Raw genomic sequence first — 10,856 nt, 5'->3', positions numbered from 1 at the left:
GACGGTGTCTATTTACGTCCGAATGTAGGTCAGTGGGTCTTTTGTTGTTGTTGTGCCCGCCGGGTGACAAACCGGTCGTCGTGATATATGTCGCGGTTGCGCGTGTGTGCGTTAACCGGCGCGTTATTATGGTCAAGGACAGCGGTGGCTGTCGCTCCGGGTGGCGGCGGCGGCAGTTCGTGTGTCCTCGCGCTCCAGCGGTCCTACCAACCTATGTCTCGCGGGTTTGGACTTTGGTGTGCCGCCCGCGGTGTGGTTGGTGCGTAAGTAAACGGGCGGCGCGGCCGGTCGTTGCGTGTTTACGTAATCCGTTATGTAACGCCGGTTTTTCCGTTGGGCCTGCTAACCACGTTTTTGTCGGGGATTCTTCCGCGCTTCGCGATGGGGGGGTATGTGATGGTGGTAGTAAGGGGTAAGTTAAAATATATATTTCCACTTACCGGTGATTCCTTTTCGGGGAGCCATTTGACACGTACCTCGCTGGTGTGGGACGATGGTCCTGGGGGTAGTAGACACTTGAGTGCGGGTACGTGGCGAAGAAAACGAAAGAAACAAAAGAGGAAGAGAGAAGCGGAGGAAGTCGAACAAAATTTCAACACTGACCGGTGAGGGTCGCACGGACGTGCGAAAGACGTGGTTTTATTGCGGTTAACAAATTAGACGTGGTGAATAATCACGGTTTAAATCTGTCGTGCAGAAACGTTGACAAAACAAAGAATTAACGTCGCGTTCAGACACGTGGCGTTTTACAATATTAAAGAAAATAAAACAAAAAAAAAAAAGACGGATCGTTTTCCGGACGTCGTATCGGCAACGCGAGACGTGAAAAAGTAACACTACCGATCCGGTTCGCCTATCGGCCGGCCGACGGTTCCTGGCGCGAATGTCGCGCGCCGGTGTCGTCCGTCGTCGGTTGGCGGTTGTTTGAGAGGTTCAGCGCGGATTTCCGCGCAAAGGCCGTTTGAATTCAAACTGCCATCGCGCGGGACCGCGTCAAAATCATTTGGTTACGAGTTGGACGCTGAGTTTGAAATTATAAATGTTACAGCAAAAAGAACAAAAAGAAAAAGAAATGAAATTGGTGTGTTGATGCAGGCGTATAACTCAAAACTACCAATATCTGAAGCAAAATATAAAGATCTGGTAAATCTTTGTGAAACAAATGCGATTCCACCAAGGTATCACCAGGTATATTTATCTATGTCGAGGAAAAGTACAGTTAGAGATGCACTGGCAGAAACAGACGATGAAGATGATACCAACCTGGTTTAATGGTTTTTATATTTTTTTTTCTTGTTATTTGGGAAACTAATTTTAATTTTTTTTAAATGAAAACAAGTTGTTATACCTAATTTTTATTTTTTTTATTGTCATTCGAGAAGCGAATTTTATTTTATTTATTTCTAAACGTAAAAATTAAGTCTTTATAAATATTATAATTTATAATATTGCATTGTTTTGTTTAATTATTCAATAATTTCATGTTAGTAATAAGTTATTGGTGTACCTATGTCATGTACGAGCAAATTCGGAATAATATAATATTATTTTGATGAACATTTTAGGTTACAGCATGTGGGTTACAACAATGTGGCATAATGAAGAAAAAAGTATTGAGGCTTACGTTTTTATATTATAATATTTGTATGTGGCTTACAGCATTTGTCACTATTTATCATTATGGGTTACGACGTTAAAATAAATGATAAATGATAAAAATATAGTAGTTAAATAGTATGGTGGGTTACGACAATTGGTTAAACACAAGAAAATTATATGAAATTTAATATTTCGTTAAAATCCCATTTTTAACCAAAGTGAGGGTTACGACAATTGGCCTTATGACCATCGATATATATATTGTTACGTCGCGATGTTATTACGTAAAATAATAATAATAATAATAATAATATATACCAACGTTTGTGTAGCTAGACTGATTATAGTTTTTTAACATCCGGTAATGGAATGTTATCTAATATATTTGTATAATTTGTATAAATTATATTTTATTATCAAATAATTTAAATAGTGTTTAAATAGGATTTATACGTGTTCAAGTGCTTTGGCCTGGTTGATTAACGTGTTTGTTTTAAATGTGTCATAGAAGGATCATAATTGGTGGGGAAATATGTAGCGCTGCATATTAAACTACTAATTTGGTTGTACTTTGAATACGTTTACAGTAAATTGGATAGGTGTCGGCGCCCGCCTATCTAGTTCTACTGAAAAGTAGTTGATGATCAATAAAGCACTTGGATAATTTCACTCTCCTACGATAGCTTTACAGATAACTGTAAAAGAGTTCCAGCCTTCTTTTTTCATCACGGATATCGCCGATAAAATCACAAGTTCACATAACATCCAATATTGATTCAACATATTGTTTTAATTCACCTTCTACATCTATTTCAACTGATTTAAACATTTCTACAGACTCCGAAAATATAATACCTGAGATCTGTAAACAAACAGAATTATTAAGTCAACAGATACGCTCATTATCAACAACGACTTTATCCCAGTACAGTGAATCATCAAAGACTTTTGAACATTCTGATCCGCCACACATAGATATTGTCGATCAAATTAATTTGAACTATTTTATAAAGCCTAGTGGAAAACAAAATATTCAAAGATTTTTTTCATTTCATCCACACCATCCAGAAAAAAAAAAGATGACACCCAATTACCGTTTAATACTTCCAAAGCATATTATGTAGTAATTCCAGGGTCACAGAAAAAAGTAAAAAGAAATTGGTGAACTTTTAGTTACGAACAGAATTCTTTTTTTTGTTCTATATGTTTGGTTTATTCTTCTAAAAAGTCGGTTTTTACAAGTGTTGAGGGTTTTGTTGACTGGATCCATGTATATGAACGCATAAAAGATCACGAAGAGTCAAAAAACCACAGAGAAGCATCAAAATGTTATATGAGTGATAGTCGGGAACAAAGTGTAGATGGATTATTTAACAGAGTCCAGTGGAGTCAAAGAGAACATGAAGTAATCAAGAGAAGAAAATTAGCCGAAACTATAATTGAAATAGTAAAAGTAGTCGGAAAACAAGGATTGCCGTTTAGAGGATTTAGGTATGAGGCAGCTTATAATTTAAATAATACAGCAGTTAACCATGGACACTTTTTGGAAATTGTGTTATTAATAGCCAAGTCTAATATTGATTTAAATGATCACATTACTAAGGCAATCGTAGAACGTGAAAAACGAGCAAAAAGTGGAAAAACGGGTAGAGGAAATTTGTTTACTTTTTTAAGTCCTACAACTGTAACAAACATTATTCAAACTATTTGTAAATTATTATTATTAAAAATATCTGAAGAAGTAAATTCAGCTGGTATTTATTCAATTACTATGGATACAACTATGGATATATCTACCCATGATCAATGTGTATTTGTTTTGCGGTATATTAAAGATAGAACTGAAGGCACTAGGTCTATAGTTGAAGTTAAGGAACGAGTTGTAGCTTTAAAAAACGTGATTTCATCTTCAGGGCAGGGTTTATTTGATTTATTAAAATTAACTTTAGATTCTATGAACATTGGCTTAGATAATTGTGTTGCAGACGCTTTTGATGGTGCTGCCAATATGAATGGCCAATATAAAGGAGTTCAAGCTAAACTCAAGGAAGTACTCCCAAGGCATATTCATACATGGTGCCACGCGCATGTGTTAAATCTAGTATTACAACAAACTACTTCTTGTTCAGTTACAGTCATTTCTTTTTTTGGACTTCTTCAAGAACTATTTGTTTTTTTCAAAGAATCTTATAAAAGACTCAATGTTTATGAAAATCAGAATAATCCCAGTCGTCCGTCACATTTGATAAATATTGGTAAAACTCGATGGCGGTCTAAAAATGATGCGGTTATTAAAATATTTGGTCGTATCGATATGTGGAATGAAAGCGCAAAGAATGATGACAAAAAGCAATTTGTATATGTGCAAATTGTATTTGCACTTTATGAAATTTCTGTTACTAATGATTTTTCAAACTGCGTAAGAAGTACAGCTCAAAGTTTACTAGGTCGACTTACCCGTTATGAAACAGTATTAACAGCAATGCTGTTTTTGCAAATATATAAGTTTACTACTGCTCTATCGGATTACCTACAAACATCTGGTCTAGATTATATTCAAGCATGGAGAAAAATTGATGGAACAATAAAGTCTTTAAAAGAAAACCAAAGAGAATTTTTACCAGTCAGTGCAGCAGCAAAAATATTCATTGAATTTGTATCTAGTGTAATTTGGGAAAATGAGTCAGACATTGATATAGAATTAGAGCTTCCTGAAAAGAGAAGAAAAACTATTCCAAAACGTTCTGGAGAAAATTTAAGTACTAACCATAATATAGGAGATGGAGATACTCCCGAAAATGGCTTGCCCCCCTAAATACGCCTATGTATTAGTAAGTATATTGTATATAGTAAGTGGGCCCTAATTATATCTAGTTTCCCGGTAGGGAAAATGGACCCAGTACGCACCTGTCCATGTAGTCCATGGAACTCATAGACCTTATACCACGGACTAAGATATACTTATATATCTTAATATATAATAATATATAATAATTATATATCTTAGTCCGTGCCTTATACCTTATACTATGTATACTAAGTATAAGGTCTATGATGGAGCTATGATATCAGCATAGAGCAAAACGCTTGATATATTGATCATGGCTAAATAGACTAGTCTATATAGTCTATTTAGCCATGATATTGATAACAATTGATAGTAGACAAGTACTATAATAACCGTGCACAGAAGACAGCAGATAGCAGAACAATACAAAATAATATCTGATCAAAATTAGTTTATTGTATCTAATCGTAAATGGGTATAGGTAGTGATGAATACACTCACGACAAATTAGATCATGAATACACTCAAGTAGGTAAGTAGGTATGCGATAAGTGACAGTTATGATCCAATTGGCAATTACTGAATTATTTATTATAATATGGCACTGTGACAATCAGTTATTGTAACGAGTATGTGCTATAGGTACAAAGTACAAAGATTATCACTATTATACTTTGGACTCGAATGTTATTACATTTAACTTCTGGTCTTTATATTTGATAATATGTATTATTATGGCCATAAATACCGGCTATCATTTTCAGTGGGGTGTACTATGCAAAACCCTAACTAAATGAGTATTATAAAATACATTTTGGGGCAAACTTAAGCTTACAGTACAGTGTACTTGATAAATTGATTTGAAAAGTAGTATCTTTTACCTCGGTATAAAAATCCTAGGGTATCTACTATCTACTGTCTAAGTGGTATTTACACACAAACACCTCCCAAAACTACCCAACTTTATATCTCATCAATGGATTAATGAAAAATGAAAATTTAAACGTGATAATTCATAAAAAAAATAGCTTTATTAATTTATGAAATTAAAAGTATAGGTTACCATTTGAAAATCGAAAGTTGATAGTGTTTTTTCTAATAAATATAAGGGTGAAAAATATAAAAAAAATGATATAATTCTAGAACAGCGTAGATTTAAAATTTTGAAAAAAAAGAGAAATGTGTAAGTGAATAGTTTTTGAGATAATGAATGTTTTACGCTTAATCTATGTAGATAAAAAAACAGATACAGTGCCAATAATACCAACCAAATTTCTAATAGCTTGTACTTCGCATGCTTTGGAAATACATAAATTCAATTGGTGATTGAAACAATGGGTATATACTGCCAAAGGCTGATCTTCTAAAATAAGTGCCTGTACACCATTTTTTCTACCAGACATATTTGAGCCACCATCGTATCCTTGGCCACGAAGATTCTTTAAGCTTAATTTATAGCACTCAACTTGTTTGATTATAGTATCTCTTATAGCAGATCCAGTTGTCGAACCTAACTCAACAAATCCAAGGAAATCTTCTTTGATTTGAATCTCCACCATGTCAACGTATCTAAAATAAAATTGAATTAGAATAATTTATCTCAAATGTATTTATATGAATTTGTACATTGTACCTGACTGAAAAAGTCATTTGTTCTTTTGTGCTGAAAGTATTTGTTTTTTATTACATTGATTATAATTTTCTCAATAATGACTTTATACAAAATGTCAATTATTTCATTTTGAATAGTTTTACTAATCATAGTTGCATTTTTTTACAGCTGTTTATGTGATCAGTTAGCTCTTTATCTCCAGAATCAATTCTGAATGCTAAAAGACTTCTAAAAATGCCTTGATTTCCTACTAAGGCTGAATCAATATCCAATATACCATCATCTCTATGACCTCTTAACGGAAGATTATTATGTCCACAAAAAATAATAGTTTTTATTATTGGTACAAGTCTTTTACTATTATTTTCCATGATTGATGATAATTTGTTACTGAGCATTACTTCAACTGATCCACCGGTTTTATAATTTTGTATAAACGCAGCACTCTTTTCAGAAGCTAATAAATGATATTGAGTTGTTGCATGATGTTTAAAAAGTTCAGGTGCTCTTTTATAATTATTAAAAGGTTCTTTAACACAAACATCTTTAAAACCTGGAGATAAAAATAAAATAAATTGAGAGGTAGGTAATGATTTCAGTATTATATTATTATGTTAATTTGCATTTTTTCTGTACTGTGTTGAAACTTGTACTACATAATTAACTATATACTATAAACTATATATAATTACCTGACATCCTCTACCACCACCTATTGGGGCAAAAAGCACACAACATTTGCAAAAGCCACCTTCTTTTAGTTCACTATAAGCCAATCAGTGATAGCGCCTAAACCAATCTAATTGAAAGCTTCGGTTTTGATTTCCTTGTTTTATAACTGGAAACTTATAACCTGCCACGGAACTCCATGCATTTTTACAAAAATTAAATTTTTCCTCATCAGTAAGTTCTTTATCAACAGATAATCTAACATCATATGCATTCTCATTATGCTCAGTTACATTTTTTTTCAACAATAAGTATTAAATAAAATAATAAATATTTACATAAGCAATAAGCATTAAGATAAATTGAATTATTAAATTGAGTAAAAGAAAGAAGCACTTACTTTTGCTGAATTCTTAATAACATTAACATCTGGTGTTTCAGGATCAGGATCATCTAGAATATTTTAATCGACTACTATATTATCATCACTAGGATCATTTTTAGTTTTCTTATTGAAAAATGAAAACAATGTTCCACCTTTTTTTCTCACTCATGGTATTAAGTATAAACTATTAATTATTAAGTTTAAGGTGTAAAATTTAAAGTTTATAAATAATTTTTCAAATGTTGTTAAATTATCATTCATTCAAAAGTGTGTAATCACAAGTAATGATAACATTGATAACACATTGATGACCCAAAACATCAAATACCGATATTTTTATTGTTCACCGTCACCGCGGTATCAAAGTGCCAGCCGTCGTCAGCTGTGGCGCCCCTTCTACCTTTTTGCTCTTCCATTTCTCCGTACGCACCGATCGTCATTGGCCTTCACGGACGTGCCTCCGTCCTACTCGCGATTTTCTCGAAAGTCGTCGCGTACCTACACGTCAGAAAATAAATGTGTCCGCGTCCCGTCCCGGGATTTTGTACGAAGTCTTTCTTATTTTTTGAAATATCTTAAGTACCGAAGTCCTAGTCTAAGGGGGGGGGGCTTCAGCCCCCATAGCCCCCCCCTTGTATCCGCGCCTGCCAACCATCAAAAACTGGATTGCAACAATAAAAGGTTTTCAATATTTATGTAAAAAGTTATTAAATCAAGGTTTTAGGTTTATTACATTACGATCATTCAATCAAGATTCATTAGAGAATTTTTTTTGTCAAATTCGTAGCCATGGTTTGAGAAATATTAACCCAACATGCTACCATTTCCAAACTTCTTTTAAATCACTAATTATCACTAACCTAATATCGTCACATTCTGTAGGAGCGAACTGCCAAGGAGACGACTGTCAAAATTTAACAAATTTAAAACAATTATTATCTTTAGATGTACCAAATAAATCAAATCCCATAGCAATAGATAATCTTAATTCGACAAAAAATAAAACATTCCCTCAAAAATCAAGATTGGCCTTGGCATGCCAGGCATATGTTAAATTAAACATTATCCATAGACATTAGGTACATTATAATACATATAGTATATATACACATACATGATTCATAATAATAATAATAATTAAAACAGAAATATAGGATCATAATACACATCATTTTTATAATTTCAATGTAATAAATTTTAACCCATTAGATATAATATTATGATAGTAGGGTTCATATTTTCTAAATCATTAAGTGCAATACACACAAAATTTGATGTGATGGTTGCATTATATGCTTGATAATGTTTGTCAAAGTACAATGTCTTAAATTTTTTACATACTAAAAATGGTATATTTGAATCAGTCATAAAAATAGATTTAATTAGCCCTAAACATGGCATCATATAATTATTTCCTTCGCATAAATTCAACAAAACAGTCATATTATTATTACAACTATATTTAATATCTTTTTCATTAATCGATGAAATAAAAACAATATTATTATTATTCTAAAAATAAACTTTGCTGAATGAAATGAAGTATTTGATGTATATAATTCAACTGTATCTAGTGTTATTGTTTGAACTGGTCCTATATCTGCTTTGATTGTTTATATACTTTTATCAGGTAATATAAGTCTATATGCAAATTGTAGTTGTTGTTTAATTGCTAATGTTAATGTAATATTTTTTCGTGATGTAATTGAATGTGCCGTTTCTTATAATTCTTTATGTTTAGCTTCAAAGCGTATTGACCAAAAAAGAGATAGAGGCCCAGAGTTTTTCATAATTAACGGATAATGTACCATATGGTGGTGTTTAGGTTTCAAAGTATTTTGGAATAATTTTTTATATAATTCATGGTGTTCAGAAATAATTGATTGCAACAAAATTACATCCTGATTATGTATCCATTTGCAAAAAATAAATCTATGTCAAGGATTTGTTTTAATAGAATATATAAATTCCAAAGTTCAGATTCTTCAGGCACCAAATCTCCTATTATCAACCCGAGGTATTTTGTAAGACATAACATTTCAGAGGCTGACATTTTGAGACACCCTTCTCGTTTCAAACTTGTATCTGTAATTAGTGTTGGCCTACTTCTAATGTCTAATGGTCCATAATTAAAGGACCCTATTCTGTTATTTAATGTATCAAGAGAAAAATACTTGAGATTATAAATCATTTTTTTTAGTATAAAACCTATGTCATATTTGCGTACCCCTTCTGCCATATCATGCATTATATCCACACTATAGTTGGTAGTTACATTAAAAGATTCTACATCATTCCAGATACATGGTTCTTTAATACTAGTAACGGACACATCATTATGCATAACATCAGTTGTATAATTAACAGTCTCTTAAATTTGTAAACTCTGAGGTAGTTTTAGAAGAAATATTTAATTTAGAGAGTTCAGTATCAATTTTCTGTTTTATTATAGAGAATATTGAATCATTAAAATGCTGTACATCATTAATTAATGTTTGCACTATATTTCTTTGAATTGAAACATTACTATACCATTTACTAGTTAGGTACAAAGCGTTTTTTTGTTACTCTTGTTTCAATAACTTTGTTGTATCTTTCGAGGTTTCTAAAAGTGGAATATTAGATATAGCATTATTATCTGAATCTTGTATATTGGGTTCATCTAATGGTACAATTAAATGATTAGTACTTAAATTACAATCATCAATGTTTTGACCAATATCATTAGAAATTGAAATATGAGAGTTACAGGTGTCATCATTTTGATAATTATGATTGGGAGTTAAAATGTGGGTTTTAAATGCTTTTTAAAAGAATTTAATGTACTAAAACTGCGAAGAAAATTAGTTGTTTTACAGACAAATTCCTTTATTTGATTTATATCATGATAAATACCAAGATGATTAAATAATTAATACAATTAAACTTTAAATTGCATAAGAAACAATTAAACATATTATGTGCTGTTTAAAATATGATGAAGTTAGGTGAGAATTGTAAATCCTTGCACAAACTTTGAACAGATACAAATTTTTTTTTACAGTTTAGTATTTCAAAAAAATACTACAGCTTCAGGGGGGTTTACAACATGATATAATTTAAAACATAAATCTACGGCCTTAACTGCTGTTTCCAACTGGTATTGAGTGTTGTTGATTATTGTATAATAGTATGTAGAAACACAGGTTAAAGCTTTGTCCACTTCTTGTTTATGTACAATTTTCAGTTCATTGACACTCTAAAACATATTAAAATAGTTACAATTTAATAATTTTAAATATTTACAGGAATTGTCACTATAAAAGTATTGGATTGTTCAATTTTAGATGGTCTTATCAATTTTTTGTTTTTTAAAAACAATATTGAACGGAGAAAACAAAAAAGGTATTAACTAGAGTGCAGCCAAATCATGATAATCTGAAAAAATTTGTTAAAAAATTAAGAATGTTTAAATAAGTGGTTGGTTATGCTTAGGCTCAGAAATTATGGTATTTACAAATATAAAAAAAATTCAAAATGTAAACGTTTTATGATGTTCAATTTCTGAGCCCTAATTAAGTGAAAGTTATACACTTGCTATTGTTTATTGGTGAATTAAGTTTAGTTAGAAGTGGTGAACCTGAGATACCAATGTTTACAGAATTCTAATTTAGATACATGTTCAATTTATCTTTAAACGTTTCAAATTTGCTAAACAAGTTCATTTCTTTATTGGGGTACATATGGGCAAAATCTAAATCAATCTGAAAGCATACAATTCACCCTAAGATTATATTATAATTTATTTTATACATAATACATTT

General features: G+C 31.7%; 1 protein-coding gene across 1 annotated transcript; it reads left to right on the top strand.

Moving 5' to 3' along the window:
• Positions 1–1,089: 1,089 nt before the first annotated feature.
• Positions 1,090–4,414, top strand: LOC111026472. The gene is made up of 2 exons (XM_022304563.1): positions 1,090–1,266; positions 2,828–4,414. The coding sequence occupies exons 1-2, from the start codon at positions 1,090–1,092 to the stop codon at positions 4,412–4,414; spliced, it is 1,764 nt and encodes a 587-aa protein (XP_022160255.1).
• The last annotated feature ends 6,442 nt before the right edge of the window (positions 4,415–10,856 follow it).

The sequence above is a fragment of the Myzus persicae genome, unplaced genomic scaffold, assembly GCF_001856785.1.
Source record: "Myzus persicae strain clone G006 unplaced genomic scaffold, MPER_G0061.0, whole genome shotgun sequence".
In the NCBI taxonomy this organism is placed as follows: domain Eukaryota; kingdom Metazoa; phylum Arthropoda; class Insecta; order Hemiptera; family Aphididae; genus Myzus; species Myzus persicae.
The sequence above is the reverse complement of the archived record's forward strand: the minus strand, read 5'-3'. Positions and strand labels throughout refer to the sequence as shown.

Coding starts and splice junctions, on each gene's coding strand:
- LOC111026472 (XM_022304563.1), top strand. CDS start 1,090: ATGCAGGCGTATAACTCAAAACTACCAATATCTGAAGCAAAATATAAA. Junction 1,267..2,827: donor ATGAAGATGATACCAACCTG/GTTTAATGGTTT, acceptor TCTTCTAAAAAG/TCGGTTTTTACAAGTGTTGA.